A 24,502-nucleotide genomic window follows, 5' to 3' on the forward strand; every position below is an offset into this window, starting at 1 on the left:
AATATAAATTAAGGTATTATTATAATAACTTTTAATGCCAGCCCACTCCCGCACATTATCCACTCTATGGACCTCCCAGAGGATAAAGTTAAACCAGGAGACTTGCCAAGCATCATTTCATAAACCAGTCTTCCTTTGGTTGCTTCTGTTAATTAGGGAAGAGTGATATTACTGAAAATGCCAGTCTCAAAGTCAGACCAAGACAAAGCTCAACTCAGAGATGATGCCAACACGATCAACACAGAGGCACTGGTGAGCTATTTGAGATGTGATCTTTGACTCGTCCAGTTAGGTCTAGTGTGCCTGCATGCTGAAAGTGTCAAGGAGAAATATCTTTAGGATCTTCTAGCAAAGGAAAGAGAAAAGATGTGTTCAAAGAAGTAGGAAGAAAATTAGGAAACTGCAAAGAGACATTAACAAAAATCAAAACATTTAAAATAAAATACCACGGAGCAAAGTGTGTCACCACATCCTGGTCAATGGGAAACACTGAAGTAGCACAGAAAATTCCAGAAGAATGGGGATTTGATAAAGGGCTTTATATTAGACAATTAAGAATTCTTCAATGATGTTGTCTCCTCATAATCCCTCAAGAAAATGGAAGAGAATATGAGTATTAAAGCAAGAAGAAAAAAGGAGTGGGGAGTAACGGAAAAATTCCCAAAAGTCAATGAATTCTAAACAAAGAGTAAAAAGATGGATTCAGAATCCAAACAGTGGTGCTTGGAGGCCATTGGATACCGCGGGCTTGTGCTCTATCTAATAATATTCACCCACTGACCATCCTTAGCATTCACAGGACAACCAGAATCCCAGAAAAAACAATAATGCAGGTAATACCAGTTGCATTCTTGGATATTTATCTTTAGCCAATCAGCAGTAAAGCTGTTACCATAATACCCCGATCAATAATTTGCTACCCAAACTGGAACACTATGACCTTTAAATACAACATATTTCAAATGAAGGGCAAGTACACATAACAATCCTTTCTCAGTGTGCTGCAATAGGAGTACTCTTATGTTTAGACAGCAATAAAACACTGTTTTGTAAATGTAACCAGAAATGCAAAATGGGCACCACTTTATCTTATACATCAATGCACAAAAACCTGTATTATTCGAAACAAAGAATGAACAAGCTGAAATGGAATCACTGGCCTAACCAATGATTTTGATACAGTCACCAGACCCAGCCTGGCAGCTAGCTATTCAACAGATCTTGTTACTCAGGTAATTTTCCCAGTCCCCTGAAAATATTTCCAGGATGGTTTAGAAGATCACAAGTTAAATGCCATTAATTCATTTATTCATTGGGCAGTACTGAATACTTTTTGGGTACAGAATTTTGAACTAGGAACTAAAGAACTGTTAGGAAAACACAGGAACCAAACAAAATAAAAATCATCATCTCCATTTATAAGTTAGCTGAAGAAATAACACACAGTCTTATGACATGTATTTATTGGGCTACTATATACATAAAGATAAATAAGACACGGTTTCACTCCTTAACTCAGGAGTAACGGAAAGCCAAAATATTAAGAAAAAAGATGTACAGCCACAAATGAAAACGGATTTGGTGCCTACTAAGGGGAGGAGAATGATCAGAGCTAAGTGCAATTGGTAAGAAATGGTTTAGTTGGGGGAAATATATCTATTTTCAATTGCATTTTAAAAGAGTTATATTTCCTACTAAACTTGTCTTGGGAGACTTATCTTACAGGCATATTCTACCAAATCTAGTTTACAAAGACATGACCAAGAGTTCGATAAAAGACTTTAAAGCCAAGTTTAGGATGCATTGTCAATACCTTATAATTGCCTTCCTTTTCAACCAAATGCCAACAAAAAAATCTTAGTCAATTAGTCAACAAGTATGAAGAATACGCACACTGGGGCGAAGACTATCACGTACAGTTCCTGTCCTTGCGATTTTAATATATGCTTTCCAGTTCAGTCCTCTGCAAATGAAAACATCACAGATCCACGAGCAGTGGAGCGGGAACTTGATCTGTTGAACATTCTGTGGCAGGATGGATTCATGCTCATCTCCCCACAAAATAACATAAAATTTACTCCAACGAGATCTGCTAGCTGTTTAGGTAGAGGTGGAATTAATCAGGGAACACTTCCTGAATTCGAGAGGTTCCTGTGATTTTAAAATTCAGGAGGATCGGAAACAAGAGGACAGAAATAATTCCAGGCATTCGGAAAATTTGAAAAAGGCTGCAAGTGGGAGGGGACGAGAAGCTCAGAGTCTGGCAACAGAGGTACGAAGTAACAGACAGTACAAGGGAGTGGTTAAAAACTTAAGTTTTAGAGTTAGGCAATATTAGTTCCTCTGGTTATCTTTTGTAACTTGGCCCTGGGCGAGTTACTTATCTAAGCTCTACTTTCTGAACTGTAAAATCAAGTAACACCCCTAGCTCATTATGATTCTGAGAATTAGATGAGATCATTTCTTTAAATTTATTAAATTAAAATTTATCAAACTTTTTACATTAAGATACTGTTTAAAAATGTTCAGCCCCAGTGTCTGGCACATAAAAATACCCAAAGTTACTATTATTATTGGCAAGAAGTCTGGCAAATTATCAACTTCAAAGCAAAAGTGAAAAATCTTTACTATGTCAGACTAAGGAGAATCTTAACAGCCCTCCTCCACTGTGTCTACCAAATACATGTTTCTTTTAAGACACCCTCCTCGTAAAGACTTCTTTGACTACTCCCAAGTTCAATTGTAATCATAATTTGTTCACAGACCTCCAATAGCACCCACCCCATGCACTTTACAATCTACACAAATTACATTCTATATCCTTTCTCTTGGATCCTTCCCTGAACCATATCCTCCCTCGATTCTCTTATTTTCCTTAATTGATCCCAAATTCTCCAGTTCACCCAGGCTTGAAAACACAGCCATTTTTACTCCCCTTTCTCTTATCACAGCATCAAACCTACAACTTTATATGATAAAGATCGTTATCGATTCTTTCTGCACAAATTCTCCCACATCCACCCCTTTCTGTTCATTGTCAGCATCACTCCCTAATTCAGGTCCTATTACCTCAAGCTTGAAAACCACAACACCTGGGTCCCCGCCTGCAATCTCTGTAAGAGAACCCTTCCTCCATGACAACAAACCCTGTAAACTGTCTTTTCCCTGCTTGTCCTGACTTACTGCTGATATCCCCTGCGGAAGTCAGTCAGTGTGCCTGAGCCTCAGTTTCCCTATTGCTAGACTGAATCTCTTCCTATATATATTTACAGTTGACCCTTGAACAACATGAGTTTGAACTGCACGGGTCCACTTACTTATACACAACATTTTTTTTTTTCCCAATACTCTAAATGTATTTTCTCTTCCTTATGATTTTCTTAATATCATTTTCTTTTCTGTAGCTTACTTGATTATAAGCATATAGTATATAATACATATAACACAGAAAACATGTGTTAATCAACTGTTTATGTTATCAGTAAGGCTTCTGGTCAACAGTAGGTTGATAGTTAAATTTTGGGGGAGTCAAAAGTTATACTCGAGTTATCGACTACATGGGGGGTTGGCATCCCTATTCCCCACCTTGTTCAAGTGTCAACCGTAGTACAATTGCAATATTTCATTCATTTGTATCTGCTTTTTCTTCTGCCCAATTAAATGAGTCTTTATTTCCCAGTTATCATTTGGGCTTTCCTCACTGCTATGACTTTGTTTGTACCATTGTCCCTGTCCTACCCAGTTTGTCATGTTAACGTCTGGCATAAATCCTGGCATATAGTAGGTGATGAACAAGTGTGTGTTACTTAAATAACGAGATGAAACCTGATGGCGAAAATACCTCCCCTTCCTCTCTTCCGGTGGAAATCTCTCTCCATCTCAAAGATCTATTTCAGAGGCTGTGTCCACAGCTTGGCATCCCTCTTCCCCACAGGTCTTATGGATCTTTTCTCACCTCTAAAACTCTTAATTAGTTAGCTAATATCATGCCAATGATCACATGTTTCCTTATGGGACAATTAGTTTTTAACGGAAACTGAAGGCAAGGGCTAAGTGACTGACTCATATTCTACATGGTGCCTAGAGAAGGGCTTTCAGCCATTGTGTCCCATGGGTAGGTCTTGTCTTCTCATTAAGCTGGGTATCCCTAGAAGAAGATAATCCCTAAAGTCTATATACTTACTTTATATGTACCGTTGTTTCTGGCAAAGCTGTAGGCACACAGAACTGAAAAACAATGGTTGGTTTCATAATCAAGCAGGTCATGTGTGGGATTTGATGCCTTCAGCAGTGGCCAGAACAACACTGACAGAAGGAAGTGGGAGGCAGTAGAGGAGGCTGTGATCACCTAACTACAAGTTATTGGGAGCTAAAAAGAAATGATGGAGGAAGAAGGTGAACATTCACCTAAGAATAAGAAGGAAGCCTTTAGCAACAGACTGAACATGGAGAACCACAGACAGAGAGACAGAAGCAGTGACCTCAAGGTGTGTGGTTTTGGAGAAAAACAGCAAACTGGTTTCTGATCCCTGAGAGCACACAAACAAGGAGTTGGGCAACCTGGTGTGCACTGTGTTGCAGAGTCAGCCTGTGCTAAAGGTTAACAGCCGGGTCTTAAAGCTGACGAAAGATCAGGAGCCAGCTTACAAAGTGGCTAATACCTCCTTGGCAGCAGACTGCAAATGCAGGGTGACAAATGCCCATATCCCACCAGCTCTCTGCAGAAATGGGCACCATTTGATCAGTTAATAGTCAATAAAGCAGATATCTCCTTGGAGATGGCTATGTGACTGGTCAGTGTTTCCGAGGCTTCCGGACAAAAACAAACAAACAAACAAACAAACAAATAAACAAAAACACCAATTCCATCCTCCTGATAGTGAGAAGAAGCAGTAGAAACCAAGAAATTTGAGTTCTGGTTAAATACTAACTCCTAAATTCCTAATCTGTGGGAGGACAACCACCACACATAACCAAGGGTACTGATCAGTGCTTAGCAGAGGCCCAAGAAGGTTAATGAGAAGGTTGGGAATTGAGGTAGATTCATTCTGTAAGAGAGAAGCTCTAGGCCTGGTGTCTGGAACATAAAAGGATCTCTGTAATCACCCTAAGCTTCCCCCAATGCCACTCTGCAGGCATGGGTATCTTATTTCTGCAATTCAGTGACAAGGCTCCTTGAGAACTGAGGTCCTACTTTAAACACCTTTCTATCCTCCATCACACCTGGCATAACACTTTGCATATAATATGAGCTCAATAAATATCCAGCCGTTGATTGCTTGACAAGTAGCATCTGTGACTAAAATCCGCCCCATGTGGAATTGGCAAACTTAGTCTTCTGAACTTGGGTAACCTGGTCAGCCAGGGAGTGATATTAAACTTTACCGGTTAACAGCATTGTTTCTGATGAACAGAGTAGAAGACAATACATTGTTAAGTGTTGTAATCCACACCGGTGGTTATAGGATTTAAGCTGAGACAGTTCACACCTACGCCTCCAGACACACACACGCTAAGAAGACTGTGAACAATGAAAGCCTGATAAAAGTTGTTTGTATATTCTATATAGAGACAGACAGACAAGGCTTGACAGAGCAATAGTCTCTAAGCGTTGTTAATATGTAAGAAAGAAAGATACCAAGAATAGCCAGCTGAATGTTTTAAAACTGCATTTTCTTTGCTTTCTGCTTTTAAATTACACACCACAAAATCACCGAGGAGAAAGCTTTAAGAAAACTTTCATTTGCTATGGTACATCTCGCCGGTCTTTCTCTGCCTAAAAAAATAAATAAACAGCCTGGAAACGTTTCTTTCTTCTCATAGACATTAATAATGATAGCTTGAACTGTAAAGATTTGGTTTTACTGAAGGTAATGGAGTAATGTTTATTTCCATTAGACTGGGCCTATAAAATCCTCTTTTTATAACCATGAGCCTATAATTTCAAAACAGCAAAGCTTGACATTTTGGTCTCTGACAGGCAACACTTAATATTGGGATGTTTTAAAAATCTATATAAAAAAAAAAGCTCTTAATACAAGATAGGCTGAGTATTTTCCCACAAATGGTTTGTTTTAGCTCTCTCTCTTCCTCCAGGATGGATGAGGAAAATCAGACGGCTTATTGGCTTAGTTCATTAGGCCAGGTTAAGGGGTGCAGTGCCCAAGCCTCTTAGAGGAGCTTACCCCTGAACTAAAAATAGCAGGCACTAGAGAATTATCTTAAATATGACCAAACTTGTTCTGTCCTATGAATGCAGATAACTGTAATATGTTTCCATTTTTGGTCATTTCAGGGCTTTTTTTTTTTTTTTTTAAAGTTTGGCTGGCTGTAGCTGACTATTTAATTCATTTCTGACTCTATTTGTCACATTTGCTCTCAGAGATACCGCCCAGGGTGTTTGACTGAAGAATTCTTATTTAACTCTGCTGCTTTTGTTAAAATCTAATGAACTGTTGGCCTGCCGGGCACAATGTAGACAAACCTTGTTAGAAGGCAGATTTATTATTAAGAGCCTACTATGTGCATCCTTTTTGTCAACCTGTCTGTCTTCCTCCTAACAAGTGACACAGGAAGTTTGCTATATTTTATAAATAAATAAGCGTATGTTTAACTTTTGATGGACAAAGTCTCATGAGTAAATAATCTACCAACAATGATCAATTGTCCTCTCTACTTGTCCTTTCAGCAGACATTTTTCCTGCTTGTCTCTTCAGGGCCCTTCATCTTTAGCTTCACCATGGAGGAATTCATCTTATTATCTTATAATTAGTTGTTGAAGTCTGTCTTTTTCACTAGAAAACCAACTTCTGTGTCTTAAGAATTATGTACATAATTCTTTGTATTACAAGTGCCTAAGTTGGTGCCTGGCACATAGTTGATGCAAGATCTTTAAACAGTTAATAAATGGGTCAATTTAAGAATGAATAAAACCAGTTCCTGTATCAGAGCACCCTATATAATAGCATACCGAATTGTAACACATGAGTCAGCCTAAAGTCCTGGACTGGGCGAACTGTTCTCTTCTAACCAAGACAGCTCGCTAAGGCCTTTGCTAAAATTGCAAAGATGATCATGCATTCAATTTCTCTACAGAAACCAGTAAGAAATTCAGATTAATGGTATCATCCTCTCTTTTTACTTTTTTTGCACCCTAGTTTATATGATCCTAGCCTATAAATGAAAGCAAGGCCAAAAACATTCACGACTTCTGAAAAGCCCGGATGCCTTGGGGAATTCTCTGTCCTTCACCATCTCACCATTTCTTTCCATGCTTGATTCTTCTAAGATATCAGGTGACTGGTATACAATGATGGCACAGTAAACTTGTTCAATTATGACATCACTTTCCCTGAGAGGTAAATTCTTTTTATGATAATTTTTGACAAGGATTCTTCAACGATGACAACAACAACAACAACATAGTTGCACAAGTTTGAAGTCTGGATCCACTGAGAAAGTCAAAACGGGTCAGGAAGTATGGGCACAGCATTGGGAACCTGTGGCCACACACTTTTGTGGGTTCCCAGGCAACAGGTGTTCCTTGTACAGAGGCAGTTACTCTGATGCTGAGGGACCCCAGAAAGGTCTTCTCCTTTAGCTCGATTGAGTATGAAAAACATTTCCTCTTCTGTAGGTGGTAGGAGTGAATGTTCAATGTCCATTATGGGAATACGGCAGTGCTTTTATGTGCCAACACACATTGGCTTAACATAGCCACATGTTTTGAAATTGCCATTAAAGCTACCCGTATATCTTAATCTGAGCAACAACTCTCCTCAGTGAGCTAGAAGGTAAGTTCATAGCCACTCTGGCAGGCACACAACATATTGCTGTCACTGTTGGCTCTGTTTACAAACCATCTCTTAGAGAACATGCTCTCAGATCTTTGATATGTCTTATTTTTAGCATGATTGGTCTGAATGGCTAGAAAGGTCATATTCTCTCTCTCTCTCTCTCTCTCTCTCAATTTGGTAGAACCACTGTAAATCCGTCCATTAACAGACATCAGAAATAGAGTCATATACATGATTTTGTTTTGGGCAATGAGAAGGTGATGAGGCACCAGCTTAAGGCATATCCTTTCCTTCGTACAGTCTATAATATAGCTTGAGAGACACTAATAGAAAGCTATCACTTAGACAGCCGTAGCCACAATGCAAAAGCCTTCACAAAAGGAAAAGATGCTCTTTTGCTTAAGCGACAATAAACACTCTTTTTCCAAGAGAGCCACAAATATCATCCTAAATTTAGGGACTTAATAGTTTATCCTTTGCCTGGTAAAAGTTCCAGCTGAACACAGACCAAAACAATTAGCTTTTAGAATAGCACATTGTTATAATATAGTTTATGGAAATGGTGTCTACGGAAAATTTCCTTTGGACTCTCACTCCTTAAGACTTATTTCCACTGGCACTCAAAGGAGGACAGATTTAATTTCTGATAACCCCCAACTGCATACCTTTTTCTATTCTTGTCTCCATGCTTAATTTGCATTGATACTCTCCTTTCCACTGCTTGGCTCCATGGAGGGCAGTGAGGTGGCAGGGCCACCAGCCTTGCACACAGCCCGGAATCAGCTTTTATGCTACTGGATGAAAGGTCGGGTGGAAAGGCCCACCATCGGCACAATTAATCTGGTCACTCAGGGACCATCCGCTGGTTCAAGAATAGCTTGCAGGTGAGTGATGGACAGGGTCATTGCTGGCTGACTGTATCAAGGCTATTATGACAGCCATAAAGAGAAAGGGAAAAATTGAACAAGGGAAGAATTACTCCTGAAAGGGACATGAAAAGCGACACAAATGCCTTCGTACAAAAGATAAGCATAAGAAAGTCCCGGGGGAGCTGGGCTGCTTACAGTAGTGAGGGTGGACATCATTCTTTGAAATTGCCAAAGTTTGAATATTAATGAGGGGTCATCGTCTAACCAAAGCTTGGGTTCGATACAGAGAAATCCAAGCTGTCCATTCTCTTCCCTCAGGTGAAAGGTGACAGAGCCGAGTGAGAGAGTTTGGATAAAGAAGACACAGTCACAGCATTCCTTGGGTTTCCAGACAGAAATTAGATTTAAGGAACTCAATCCTGTATATTACCCAAAATCTTTTATCCAAAACCAAACTGCACATTTTAGTGATTATTTTGCAGTTGCTAAGGTTACTGATTTATCTATAAAGATCATCAAATAAAATGGGAAAAAGGGAAGAATTACTCATAGTACCAATATTACAATTTAGTATGCTTCAAATGAATATATACACATAAAGCAGGCATTGTGGGGGTGCTAGTTTATTGGGGCACTATGTAGGAAAGCAACAAAGAGGGAAAGTATAGGTAATGTCATTCTAAAGTAGTGTGGTAAATTACTTATTTAAGGATAACTCTACTTGAGCTGTATTTGTCTTGACCAACGAATGACCTGCCACCAAAAAGCTTTACTATTGACAAGAAAAAAATAATCAGCAGTCTCTTTATCAGAGGAAATTCTAACAGTTTTATTTTTTAAGGGAGAAAGTAATCTGACAGATCATGCAATGAAGTTCCAATTTCATGGAGCGTTCTGTAGTACTTATTTAGTACTGCTATGTGGGAAAGACTTACAGGATGATACCAAGACTCCATGATAATCTTTTAGATCTAAATAAATGGATGTGTTTTTATATACATGCCTCATTTATCTCTCATCATCAAGCCTCAAACTCCAAAGGTACCTGTGCAGATGAATCAAGAAGTTGACCCACTAGAGGACCAAATTTTTTATTAAAGCATTTAATGAAAAGATTTCAAAATCATTTTCATATTTCCCCCATGTAAAAAATTATGAGAATTGATTTCTGTAGCTTCGTGTGATATTGCACAATGCCTGTAGGAAACTGTTTAGAAATACAGTCCTGAGAAATACAGGGCTATTTGCCCTCAAACAAAAAGGCCCCAGAGAATCATATTTTATGTGTCTACTTTTCAGTTTTGAGTCTTGTCTCTTTTGCTCAAGGCCCACTTCCTGCTATGATCTCCTTGCCTCTATCAGCTCGTTAACTTTCTAAATTATTTCTTCTTCTCTCCCATGTGCTTGGGAAATAGATAACTAGATTGGTTTAAATTGTAAGTAAAACAGAAGGAAGCAAGTGTGAGGGCTGGAGAAGCTTATCAGGGAATAAAATGCATTAAGTTTGAGGGTATGATTTTTCTGCGTTTGGTTTTGCTTCACAGAGACATTTTTACAAATGGTGCGTTTCTCAGCTGTATTTCAGACAATTAATAATGCTAAGTTAATAATGGCCAGAGAAATGAGGTCTACTATTATGAATTACAAAAATAACCACTGTGATTAAGTAAAAATGCAACCTATCTACAGAACATACATCTTTTCTTTCAGCTCTGAAACATGAAGCTGGAAATAAAAACAAACCGGCAGCTAAAGGAAAAAGGTGGGATCCATGTTTTCTTTTTCTGTACCACGAATGCAGCAGAGAGGTCAGACAGTACAGTCGGAGGGTGCTATGCCTTTTGCTGACTCAGAGAAAAAGTGCATTTGCCATTCAAAGACAGATTAAATGGGGCATGGATCATGCTACGTGGATCGCTAGACTCAGTTATCTGCCAAGACCAGCCAACAGTCAGTTACCTCCAAATGCATCTAAACACAGAAAATTCTTTGGTTCTGTGTGGACAGAACGTTTTTGTCGAATTTTTAAGTTGGAACGAATATTGCAAAGCAGTCAGACTAGATTTGTCTCAGGAGAAACTGACATAAATTCCTGTAGGACAGGAGCAGCCACCTCAGCCACATTGCTGGGATTGGCAGGTGATAGGATTAAAGGAGCTAGAAAGTGGCACTGTGACCTAATGTAACTCTCAAATCTGTTGCACACAGAGCCCTGGAATTGGGGGCCAGTGAGGGAAAGAAGTCACATATCTCATGTGCATTCAAATGCTCCGGCGTTTGTCCAGACCCTTCTCCAGAAGGTAAGCCTGACCATCGAGCAGCACCACCTAAAAGAAAAAGCCAGGCTAATATATGCAGCTCAGAGGAGGGCAGGGTGTCCCTGCTAAGCATGTGCTGGCAAGACACAAGAGGATCCTGACACGAGAACATTTCTGGACAGAATCTGAGCTGGCAAGGTTCTCTGGACACCCAGGACAACTATGTCTGGAATACATAAGCTCCAACTTCACAACAAATGAGATGGCACCCAGGGAAGCTAATGTCCTTAGGCCAAGAGCCCATGGGAAAACCAAGGGCGTTCTTATAAAGAGGAATTTTTTTCCCTATTTAATCATCATTCAAAAGCAGAAATAAATTTCTCAGTAAGGACCAGGGGAGAAGAGATTTAAATCAGAGTATTACAGGAAAGAGAAAGTGAACTGTTTGAATAAAGCTCAGTAGAGGTGCTATGTCTGATACCTCTTGTTTGGTACTATGCTTTGTGCGCAGGCCCCTTGCAAGGGAGCAGGACGGTCCGTCCCTGTGTGGGACCATTCCATGGGACAATGAGAAGATGGCTACGAGGCTTTTCTCAGCCACATATTCGAGATGTTACATATAGGCCAAAAGCGTGTCAGCCCTTCCTGCTGAACTGAAATATCATTCTCAGAGAAAAAGGTCAACAGGCCTAAAATGGTACAAAATGGTATTTTCCAAAGGATCGCCACATACATTGCCAGAGGCACCATATTCTAGTCACGTCAGCCTTGCAAGCTGGTTAAAGAACTTTCTGCTGACAGTTTGCTCTCTTCCCTTAGCTTGGCTTCCTCTTGTCTTCCCTCAGCAATTGCAATGAGTAAACTGCTGTTTTTATCAACTCATGATGTGTAGGACATGGTAAATCCCAGGTCTCTCAGTGTCGAGTGTTCTATCCACCCTGCTGTGTTTGCTGGACCCTAAGCCTAGGCTCCCAGTTTGGAAAAAAAGTACCGATAACTAAGATAAATGCTCTCCAGCAAAATTCCACTTCAAGGTAAAATCATTTCTGGCGATGATTAGTGCACTGATCCAGAGAAGGGCAGGAGTTGGTGATGACCGGGATAAGCTGGAGACAGAGGAAATTCCTACTTTACTTCCTCTGTCAGAGCATTTATCTCACTTGATTTTCATCACCAACCATGAGCTTCATGGAGCCACGGGCTGTGTCAACTCCTAACCACTATACCCCCAGACATCGGCAAGAAGAAATGCATGCTCATGGTTGACAATAATGATTTTTTGATAAACGGACACATAAATCAGTGAGATAATAGAGGGACTTTTAAAATTCAGAAGCATGAAGAAAAATGTGAAAATATGCAAAAGGTAGAGATCAAGAGTTTTGGCCAGCGAGTCGTTTCTCATAGGAGAAAATGTGACCATCCAGACCACGGGTGACTTGGAATGAAAGGACCAGTGTCAGGTATCGACCCTTGTAATACATGCATTTTATAGCTTTGTCCTGAGGTTTTACAGTTAGCAACTTCACCAGGTCAATCGACATGACTGTAGATACAGACTGAAACATTTTCTGTCTTTATAGGTCATTTGAAGGATGCTGGGGAAGATTGAACACATCTAAGAATTTCTCAAAAGTGAAGGATGCCCAGCATCAGTTTCTATGCATGCCTCTGGTGCAGAAACACCAGCCACTGTGGAACTGGTCTCTTCGGTTACTCCCTAGCGACTGGTGACTACTTTTCATTTGTCCTCCTTTTGCCTTTCAGTAAGTCGCACATTCCGTTCGGTGACGTCTTTTCGGCATCTCTCTAAATTCTCTATCATGGGAAAGGTTGACCAAAATGTAAGCTCTCACTTAATAGTGCTCTGGTAATGAATTCAGAATTACCTGGGGTGCCAATGCAGTAAGAGAGCTTTCCAGAGTATAGTTAGAGAATCTCACGACAATTAGCACTGATTTACGCTATAAGAATAGAAAAAAAAAAAATTGTTTTAAAGGAGAACAAAAAAAGCTACTCACACATACACAACCCCAAAAAATAGCTTCTAGCACTGGCTGAAAATGATACCATTGGATGACAGAAGAAACACACCAGATTAGCCAATTAGCATTCACCCAAGAAAAGCAAATGCTTTGGAGAGAGTGAAGAAGGGGAAGCCATCAAGAGCGATATCAACTTCACAATAGCCCTGACGGTTTATCTACCGAAAGGAAGTGCTACCTCGCCACGTTTTTGTGACCCTCTCAACAATTCTGGGGGGAAAAAATGTTAGTTCAACATTATCGCAAGCCAGAATATGACTCTATTTATGTGACAAGTTGACAACATACAATTTCATGCTTGTTGAACTGATCGGTGTTATATATTCACTGTGAATATTATGAAGCTTCACCATTATAAATATGAAACAGTATACACTTATTCAAAATAACTCCAGCAGTGGCAATTTATAGCTTGGTTGTTTGTGTTCTTATAAAGTCCAAATGCCACCTTAAGAAGCTGCAGAGTGCAGAAACAGATGTGCAGTGTGACTGCGACGAAAATGGATTGACGATGACCTATGTGAAAGCAAGCTATTACATTTTGGTCTGCATGGCAGCTGACACCAGTTTGTATTTAGATATGTGACTGTTGGGAACACTGTGTCCTTAAAGCTCTGTTTAAACATGGGCCAAGACATTTGTCTACTGGACTAATTATTTTACCACCCTTCTATGGCAAGTATCAGTTTTTTTCCCCTAAAAAAAAAAAAAAAAAAAAAAGAATGTGAATGTGTATGCCCACACACAGGCACACAATTCCTCCACTGTGCTGCATAAAGTTACTGCAAGTACTTTAAACCTTGGTCATGCCAGGTGAATGTCGGCAAGCGTTCCGGAATGCCTGCATAACAGGATTGTACCACTTTATTGATCAGGTGCCTGGGAACGGGACAAGGCCACAAACCATCAAATCATAAGCTGTCCCAGACACTGTATTTGGTTAGGTTTTTTCCTCTTTCCCCCGGTCCCTTCCTTTCTTTTCGCAAGCTTTGCTTCCACAAGGACAAATTTGGAAGAGTAAAGAACAACACAATTTATCCGAAGGTGGAAGGAAATGAAGGAACCAGGCACCTTGCTAAAGCTAGATATCAAAAATTTGCATAAGTAGTTTTCCAGCAGCAGAGGTGCTATTCGGAACAAAATAAATTGCTTGTATTGGATGCAAGGGCACAAACCTTGACCAGGTCTGTGGTTGCTTGCTTGCTCATATATTTCTTAAGTACACCCAGATAGTCCTGCTAAGATCTCAAGTTACTTGTCTTCTATAGGTAGACCTACATAGGTAATGGTTTATTTATTTATTCTTTTATATAATTACTCATTTTTAGGTAGAACTAAAAAGGCTGTCGTTGACATGAAAGTCTTCTACATCCTTTTGACTTTGCAGAAATATAAATCTAAAGAATTTGAAATATAAATTAAGTCGTTCCAGGATTTTCTAGTAATTCTTTGGTTTCCCTTTTGTTTGTTTGTTTGCTTCATCATAGGAAACACCCCCTGGTTCTTGTTTTGAAATCTAGCAAAGGATTCAGTGACCAGAATCCTGGATCTCTTTTGAAATATTTCAATTGTAGTGTTTAGGAACTTTGCCATTCTAACGAAGTTTGCTATCCAAAATCTGCATTTCTTCCCACTTTTCCTGTTGGACTACAGTGAAGGTGTCGTCGGTCTGTCTAGTAAATCCAACCCACGAGATAACATAATCACGTACGTTCATTTCTCAGGGACCTTGGCGGTTCTTATCTCCTAGCTTTTATGATCTCTCATGAACAGCCAGGAATAGCAACCTGCAGCCTGTTTGTAAAGCCATCTTAGTCTGAAACTGGCCTTTCGCTCTTTTATCACACGGTGATATTCTGCAGCTAAACCCCATTCACCCCAGCGAAATTTGTTCTCAGCTCCATTTTAGAATCACGTATTCCCTGTGTGTATGGAACATAGCAAACGTGTCATGAAGAGCAATTATTATTTCAATGAACTGTTTATTAATAGAAGATGGTATGTGTGGCTCGCTTAGATTTATTGATATGCTGCCCACTGTACATTATAGCCTGAAGCTACTGAGCTCACCGACAGCATTTCAGACAAGCATCTCTGCAGTTCACACAGCCCTGGTTCCTCTGTGTGCTTTGCTCAACTTTATTTTGCCACTACATCACCTAGAACATTAAACACAATGCTCGAGTTCTGTGTTAAATCACAATTGTTTCCTATTAAATGTTCCAAGCTACCCATTTTTATTAACAGTTACTTTATTAAATCCTTAATAACATAGATAAAATAGTTAGTTAATTTGTGTGTTGAGCCATGGATGTTAATTTGTAAACATAATAACATACTGCAATCATTTGCATAATAGCATTTTAATCTTTTTAGTAAAAGCTGTAATTCCCTACAAAGTACACTGCAGTAGAAACTAAGTGACTATTGGTAATAATACAAAAGGCCTTAAAATTCTGATCCTATTATAGTGTTGGAACATACCCAAACTGCTTCCATAATCTCTGAAATGTTACTGTTCTCTGATTTAGGTGTCTGTGTCAAGAATAAAAATGAAGTATAACTGGTAGCAGTAGACTATTTCCTAAATGTAATTTAGTATTCACTGAGCACCAGCACTTTGCAAATAGCTCTGAGGCTTCCCTTCAAAGTTCAGAGCTCCAGCTTTGCCTATTGTGTGAGGAACACCAAGGAACCCACGCTGAATTCGCTGTGCTGAGGACACGGCTCTGAGCAAGCATGCCGATGGGGCACAGAAAGGTGCGTCGGCCACCGAGGGCTTGGAGACTGAATCTCTTCCCTCCTCCCTGCCCTACTAGCCTGCTGGTGTCTCTTTGAACTGACTGACTCTGTGCAGAAGTTTGGGAGAAAATGAAAAAAAAGTACAAGAAATACTTAACGAAGCTATTTCTGGGTGAAAAGGAAAAAGAACACTCCATAGGGGGTTTGGTTCCTAGAGCCCATTAATATCAACGACAAGGCCAGTGAAAGAAAGAAGAGAGAGAGAGAGAAACAGAGACAGAGAGAGAGAGAGACAAAGAGAGGGGGAGGGAGGAAGAAAGAGAGAGAAAGAGAGAGAGAGAAGAAAAGAAAAGAGAAAAGAAAAAAGAAAAAAAAGAAAGTAGTTGTTTAAAAGTCAGGCCAAGTCATTTTATGCAAGATCTGGTAATTCATTAATCCATCCTGCTGCAAACCTTGAATGAATAACTTGCAGTAGTAATGGAGATGGGCAGGTCTACAAAGTGTTAGTGTTTAGAGTCTAAAACTATGCAAATTATTATATTATTTTGGAACAGAAAAGGCATAAAAGTATCTCTTATCATCATTTTGAGACAAATGGTGTAATGGATAAGAAGTCATTTGTCTTCGTAAAAGTTTGCCCTTGCCAAGAATATGAATGTGTGTTTCATTGTGTATCTCTCCCAACTTTTTCTTTGCTTTCATTCTGGCTGCATGTAATTCAGCATCTTTGGCAGGCTATAGTAAAATACAGTATCCAGCTTTGCTTTCAAACTACATACCTCAGCGTGCACAGTCTTGAAAGTAACCTGAGAGGTTAAAGAAGGAAAAAAAATGGTCCTTACAAAACTGTTTTACATCACAGGCAATTCATTTTATAAAACCCACAATAAAAGTTTTCACTGCTAAAAGAATAGGCACATAATTATAGGGACAAATTAACCTTGTTAAAAATGTAAAATCTAAGGTAGGAAGCAGTAGAAGAACAATTTGGCTTAACGAGGCAGTCTTTAATGTTCATCTTTTTATCTGCTTTGTGTGTTGATCTCATTCAGAGGTGAGCCATCTGCTGGGCTGTATTTCCACGACATTGCATATAGATAGGGGACATGGACAAATAGACACAGCGTATGTATAAGGTTACTACACAAGCACACACAGTTGCTATACAAACGGACAGTTTGTCCCATGCAGCATCCTGTGTCTTGATTACTTTATCTTTGAAGTAAATCTAAGAGTCAATGAGCCACTTTTTCCTGATTCCTCTCCAAGTTTTCTTTCTTGTGGTTGTGGGTCTTCACTTTTCTGGCTTCAAAGATATCCAGGTGGAGTCACTTTTATTTAAAAGACCCAGTTAAGAGTTGGGGAGGTGAGAAAAGCCTAAGATGTGCCCTTAAACGGCTTACCCACTTCTTGGGGTACCCAGAATATCTGCCACAAAATAGTTAGTCTATATCCCCTCAAAATAAAAAAATAGTACATTCTACAATCATTGTGCCTAATTAAACATATAGATTCTCACTTTCCAAATTGCAAATAGCTAAGAACTGGATCGACTTCCATGAAAAATAGCAGCCAACCTCATCTTTCATAACCACAACCTACATTCACAAAAGCAAGAGCCAGGAAAGTTAGTGAAAAGACGGTCATGTAGCCGGCATCCCGTGACTTGCTATTTATTCGTAGGGGTTGATGCCAAAAGACACAGCCCTGTGGGTCAGAACTCCTGAGCCATATTTTTCTAGTGGTCAGCATAATGGTGAGGAAGAAATAGGGTGATAAACCAGATGTTCTCAAGATAAGGCAGATGTTATCAAGCCAAGAAGTCTAAAACAGTCTTTAACTGAGGTGTGTAGATTAATGCGCGCACGCACACATGCGCACACACACACACGCGCACACACACACACGCACACACACACACGCACGCGCACACACACACACACTATTTAGACTCCCTGCAAGATAAGCCGACAGTAGAAGTTGAAACTAACGTAGCACACAGGCTGGGCCAGATCATTGCTTCCTGATTTGTGACTCTCCATGACGAACATTTAACTGATTTATACTCAGAATTTGGAATTTTGTGGTAGACTACAAATGCAAAGATAAGTACAACATAAATTTTTAAAATACTCCATAAGTCTCCATGAGTTTCAACATTCTTCAATGTTCTTATGTTACAGCCAATTATCTCCCCACTTAAATGGCTATTATTTTCTTACTTGAAGTCTATGTTCTCCGTAAGTGTTATTACCAAGTGTGGCAAAAATCTGGATGTGGGCTGTAAATTTAATTTAAATGACAAACATCTATTGATTGCAAATTGGAAATTCCAGAAATCTCGAATCCCTCTCTCGTGCATAAATTCAGTCTCTCTGCCATAACAAAGGAGAATTTATTCTCCCGATGATTAAATTAAGGTGAGATGTTTTTCACACACATTTTTTTCCCTCTGTTTGTTTTGTTAAAATTCCAAGAGGTTTGCCATTCATAGAAAAGTCAGTCTGACCACAGGCACAGTCAGAAGCAGGAATTCATTAGCATGGAAGACTGCAGAATTTCCTCCAAAGAGACAAGTGAGAAAATGCAGACACCAAGTAAATCTGTAGATTGGGTTAAATATGTTCTGCCCCTTTAAAGCAGCAGGAGGATGGAGAGTCCCTTTGTAAAACAACTCACAAGTCTACGAAAGTAGTTCAGCCTGTAAAGGTGAGCAGAAACTTAACCAGGAAGATATCCATGAAGTTCTAATTCTCCTCGGAACATTTTTGAGTTAACTTTCTTTGCGACCTCTCTCTCTAACCTAACTCATATTCATCAGGGCTGGTGGAATTTGCCTTCAAGGTGTTTCAAATTCCCTGGATTTCCCTGGACACCATCCCTTCTGCTGTCACCTTGTCCCTTCCCTGCACCTGCATTGCATGGGGTTTGGAATGTGGCTGGGCCTGCTGCCGAATTCCCTTACTTTCTGCTTGTCCATAGTTTTTACAGCTATCAGAATTATCCCTCTTAAATACCATCTCTATTACATGGCTCTGCTACTTAAGAAATCTCTAATGACACCTAATTCCTTCCATGTAAACTCTAAACATTGGGTTCTCATGGCAGGCCATAATTTTGTACCCACCCTAAATGCAAATTTACTACTAGTCTCTTGTTCCCATCAATGTATATTTTCTTTGAGTAAACCAAGCTCTTTGCCTACTTATTCCCTCTATGAAAACACTTTACTCTCATTCTCTTATCAGCTTTGGTGACATTATTCTTGCTGATTTCTTCCTTAGCTAGGATACACACACACAGATAGGTACATGTATATACGCATACGCAGTCTCGCAATGTTTCCCAGTTGCTAATATATATAACATATAAATAACTATGCGTACAAAGATACATGTACATGTATAGAGGAATATACAGTCTTACACTGTTTTTCAATTGCCAATATATGTGGCTATATATTATGTATATGTATATATGCATACACGCACAGTCTCACATTGTTTGCTAATTATTTTGTATTTCTTAATTTGGCCTCCCTAACTTTTTTCTCTAGGAAACAGATCTCTTGTACTTTACATATAACCTTCACATTATCTAATGCAGACCACACCATCAAAAAATACATCATGGTTAACTCATTAAGCATGCTGTAAATATTTATTGAGCACACTTTCTTCTGTTTTCTAAGAAAATGTCTAGGAAAACTTCAGTGAACAAGACAAGTAGGTCCTTGACACCTAAAATGCTCACAGACCACTGAGTGGCTAAGATTGATTTTTTTTTGTTTTTTAACTTTTTGAAAAATACAGAATATTCGTCCATCTTAGAAAAAAAAAATAGAATGTAACTGAAAGTCAAAAGAAGGAATGTAAATCATCTATATTTCCATCAGAATGATCAAGTATTCTTGCAAGCTTCCACCCACCATTCCTTTGGTGGCATATCATAGGATACCTTACAGACAGCTACCCCGACATTGTTTCCCACGTTCTCTCCTGTAAAAGTTCACAGTGTCAGATCTTACTGAGAGTCCGGGTAATTACCCAATGTGAGTACGGGCGGCAGCTGTGAGCCCTTCTCCCACATTAGCACAGGCAGCCTTCAGAACATATTGTGAGAAATGACCTACTCGAGACAACTACAGTCTCATTTGCCATGTACTAAAGAACCCCAAGTAGCTGCATTCATAAATAACAGACAAATGAATGAAAGATGCCCATTAAAGCAGGTGTTAAAATAAAGTCGGGACAAGGTGGCCCACAATGACCCAGAAGGGGCTATGTGCTATTTAAACTAACCCCATGCCACTCGTCTTTACACACTGCCATGCTGTAAAAATAGTCCTTTATTCTCTTCCTTCAAACAAAGCACAAAAGCAACACAGGGAAGGAAGTTATGTTGCAATATTCTGAAGCATAAATTCTGCTCCCAGCCAGTCCAGGGACGGTATCCTGTTCTCCTGACACATGGATCAGATTCACTGGAGGCTGCGCCTATAGGCCTTGTGTCCTGTTTTTCTAGGCGGCTTCTGAATCATACCTGGTTACCTGCATTTACACATCCAAACATAGGTTGTGCAAGCAGAGGTCGCTGTTTGTGTGTCCAGTTACTCAATCAATGTGTACAATTGCGTGTTGGCGCAGCTTGCTCCCACTCAAGAATTCACTCTTTCCCAAATGATGACATTCAATTTCATTCTTTTTTTTTTTTTCTTCTACAGTTAAATAAAACTTTAACTTAGATTCGAGTGTATGGAAGAGGCCAAAGGAATAAATTTCTGTTTACTCCCAGCGTTTCAACATCCTGCTGTACTATCTGTCGCTCTCAAAACCCCTTTCTCTCTGCCTTGATTAGAATTCAGAAATCCCATGGCCTGTTTCCAGCGGGGTCATCAGTGAGTCAGGGAAAAAGGTTTAACTATCGGTGCCTTATTTTATTCTGGGAATCTGAGGTAGATAATGCTTGTTACTGGCAGATCAGAGGTGGCAGAGATCGTGACTGTTTGGCTTGCTCAGGTACAAGGCCTTCACAAATGTGATGAGGCAGAGTTTTGAGAACTGGAAGAAAGTGAGCACAGGTTGAAGTCCGCTGTGAGAGCTTTAAAGGCACAGGCTCTGGGAAATGACTGGATGCAACATGCAGCTTTGGTAGAAGCAACACAAAGCGGAGGACAGTTAAAGGTTATTTTGTGGCACATGGGCCTTCTTCGCAGGGGAAAACAGACAGAATTTTAGAATCCCACTTATGCTCAAAACACATTTTTTTTTTTTCCCCAAAAGATGTCTGAATTTAGCACTAGAAGAGAAAGAGTAGAGGCATCTTGGCCATATGCAAACGCTGAGGAAGCGTCTGCTGTTTGTAACTGGTGTTGCCACACATACGACCTTACCCTCTGCATAGACAAAGAAGAATGGGTTAGTGACTTCACAGAAAACTAGTGTGGGGATTTAACGAATACTTCTGTTGTCTGTCACTAAGAGAATTCCCAACATATCAATCCCAAGGCCCTGGGCACCTCGATAATTTTATGTGATTATCTGCTTCTTCATATCCTGTACCTTAACTGTACCTTCATATCCTGTATTTTCTCTTAGAAATTTGACCAATTATTCTTTAGTGTTTCATAAAGGGAGCTTTCGATGACTTTTTTTACATAGGGTTTCACAGCCATAGAAACTTTGTCACTTGGGGCCAAAGAGCTCTGTGTTGTGGGGAGCTGTCCTGTACATTGTAGGATATTTAGCAGCATCCCTGGTCTCTGCCCACTAAATGCCAGTAGCATCTCCTTGCTCCCAGCCCTAACATTAGAATCTGTCTCTAGACATTGCTGAATGACACCTAGGAAACAAAACGGCCTTCGGTTGAGACCCACTGGTTTAAAATGACCTAATGGGAGATTAAAATAAATTAAAACAATTCTGTCAGTGGTAGAAAGTTACATAGGGAAACAAAAAGGGATTTGCTATCTCTGTGGAGATTAAGTATCTACAGATAACTAGTTGCTGAACCAAGTCTCCCAAAGGTGTCAAAGAGAAGTACCTCATGCAGGTGCTACAACATGAAATATGGGGACACGAGCCACGGAGAAAGTTGCCTTTGTTGAAACCAGTCCACCAGGAAGCCATTGACTACCATGTGATCTCTCTCTACCTTTTTTTATTCCCTAACCATCATCTACAAAGTGTGTGGCATTCACCCAATACGGAATAGCCGATTTTTAGATAAGAGGTCTATAGAGATGGACATTTTCAAAAGTACTGTTTATTTAATGCAGCATGACTTAAAATGCACCTGTAACCTGACAAGTGTACTGAATGAGGAATGTTCAATTTACCAGTTCTAACCAGCCAAGTCCTCACATGAACTTTTTAAGACCCAACTGAGAAGCCTGGGAAAGTCTAACTAACCACAAGCCGTCAGCGTTTCCTCCACCGTATTCCTTATCCCCAGCCCTACCTCCACTACCTTAAGATTCTGACCCACGTAATGCTTCAGACGTATTAAAAAATCTTAGCCGTCGGCAGGACCTAATGCTGCACCAGCTGACCAGCTATCCATGTTAACCAACACTGAAAGGAAAGATTCTGTTCTATTTTTAAATACATTGAGCAAAGAAGCAGCTTGATGTGTCTTTGTAAAGGATGGCTGTCACCCAAATTCACTGTTACTCTATTTTTATCAATGATATAGACTTTGAAGTCAGATAAATTTTGGGTTCAAATCCCATGTCTTTATTTGTCAACTGTGTGATCTGAGAAAAATCACTTACCCTCTCTGAGCCTCAGTGTCTGCATATGTGTAAAACGGGAATGGGAATACTAGTACCTAAATAGTAGGTTATTTTGATGGATGAGTGAGATGACATCCATAAAGCACAAGTGTCCCAAAATGTTGGCCATTTTGTTATTACTGTTATTGTTATTAGCTTTACGATATTCATAGTTCACTCACTGTTTGACAAGCACTTATTCAACACCTTCTGTGTGCTCGTTGCTGGAAACACTCGGTAAATATAAAATTGGTTTCTTAATGACTCAATAAACATTTATTCTGTGGCTTTTATGAGCTAGGTGCTGGAAAAACTCAATAAATATTGTAAAATTGTTTTTTTTAATGACTGGAGATTTCAACCAAATAACATTGAAGTATAAAAAAAGTCTCTGCTGGCAGATAAAAAATATACTTAAAGTGCTTTGGATGGAGTGTGCACATAGTAGGTAGAAAATGTTAGATGATGAGGATGGTGCTGATGGTTTTGATACTGAAAATTAGATCGATTTGGCAACTTTTTATTCAATTTTTATTCAATTCACTTGCCAGAGTACTCACTTAATGTTTGTCCCCATAAGAAAACATATATTTGAGACAATGAGTACTGATCATGTGAGAAATAACTTTTTTCCTCAAAGTAACACTTTTATAGGAGTATATTAATATTCTTTATTATAGAGTAGGCTTCTAATAAGAGTATAGATAGAGCCTGGGAGGTAATTCTCACTACTGAAAGACAAATGAATTTTGACTAATTGATAAGTAAATATTAGAGTAGTTGGTTTTGAAATTTCCAAGATATATAGAAATCAGAGGTATGTATTAAAATAATAATAATAATAATAAACTGCTCACCTACTTTGCAAAACAAATAAAGGTAGACATTGTACCCCTTGGTTTAAAAAAATGGCTTCTTTCACATTAATTTATACTAGGTACCATTTTCTGTGGAAAACAGGGATAAACAGGAAAATAGGGATAAACAGGTTTAGACTTTAGTTCTTCTTTGTCACTATTTCTTTCACAATCCCTTAGTATTTCAACACAGTTTAATGTACTCTGTTGCAGATCCTTAGCCCCTTAATTCTCAAAAAAAAAAAAAAAAATCCATTTGTTTCCCAAACACTGTTTTTCACAAAATAGAAAGTGCCTAACTGTGATCACAAGACTTTTGAGGACAGCAAAGTAAGAAGTTTTTATGCTTTAGACCAATAATCATGTTCGTCTGACCCAAGCCAAGTTGAATGAGAAATTAATTTCACCAATGGGTGTCCTTACCTCAAATATGTTCGAAGGCTCATTGTTGTACTGATTGGATATTATTTCTGATTGGTCACTGCACCACTTGAGTCCACCCAGAAAGCTGTCTGTATCCAAGTCGTTCACGTCTAGTTCAGAAAGGTCAAGTTCAGGAAGATCTGGGCAAAGAGGCTGGTCTTCACCAACCAAAGCAGCACACTGCGGGAGGCGGTGGGGGGGCGGGAAAAAAAGCTTTCATTAACTTCAGGAATTTATTAAACTGCAATAGCATGTGATAGGAATTAAGCCTGGTTAATTCAACGACACCACCAAAGCTGGTTTCCAGGGTTTTAGTCACTAGAAAAAACATCCTAAATTCTTTAACTCACTTTACTCCCAAAGGAGACTTTGCCTGATCCATTTGGATCCCAAATTCTACCTCCAAATCCATGGTAAATGCCATGCTTCCATGAAGCCTTCTGTGATTCTTCCAGTTAGAAATCAACTGGATTTGTTTGTGCCTCTTTAACAGCACTTACCAAGTTTCAAATTGTTTTCTGGTTAATGATATGCAAAATTTCACTCCACCCTTAAGACTACAATCCTTCTGAGAGAGGGGAAAAAAATTCGATTTTACCTTGGAATTGCCATCACACATAACAGAGACAAAATAAGAAATTGCTAAATGAAAAATATAACATAAGAACTGTACTAGGAAAACTTTCTCCATTTACGCTCATTTTAACCATTATAATCCATTTAATTCATTTAGCAACTAA

The 24,502-nt window shown here is 39.3% G+C and overlaps 1 protein-coding gene across 4 annotated transcripts in view; it reads right to left on the reverse strand.

The window, feature by feature from the left end:
• The window catches only part of PPARGC1A (PPARG coactivator 1 alpha), a 609,551-nt gene that overhangs the window by 62,564 nt on the left and 522,485 nt on the right, over nt 1–24,502 (reverse strand). For all 4 annotated transcript variants that reach the window (XM_011365225.2, XM_011365217.2, XM_011365230.2 and 1 more), the window contains one exon: nt 23,763–23,942. In XM_011365225.2, the coding sequence (XP_011363527.1) occupies nt 23,763–23,942 (180 nt within the window). The remainder of the gene's footprint in view (nt 1–23,762; nt 23,943–24,502) is intronic.

The sequence above is a fragment of the Pteropus vampyrus genome, unplaced genomic scaffold, assembly GCF_000151845.1.
Source record: "Pteropus vampyrus isolate Shadow unplaced genomic scaffold, Pvam_2.0 Scaffold5, whole genome shotgun sequence".
Classification (NCBI taxonomy): Eukaryota; Metazoa; Chordata; class Mammalia; order Chiroptera; family Pteropodidae; genus Pteropus; species Pteropus vampyrus.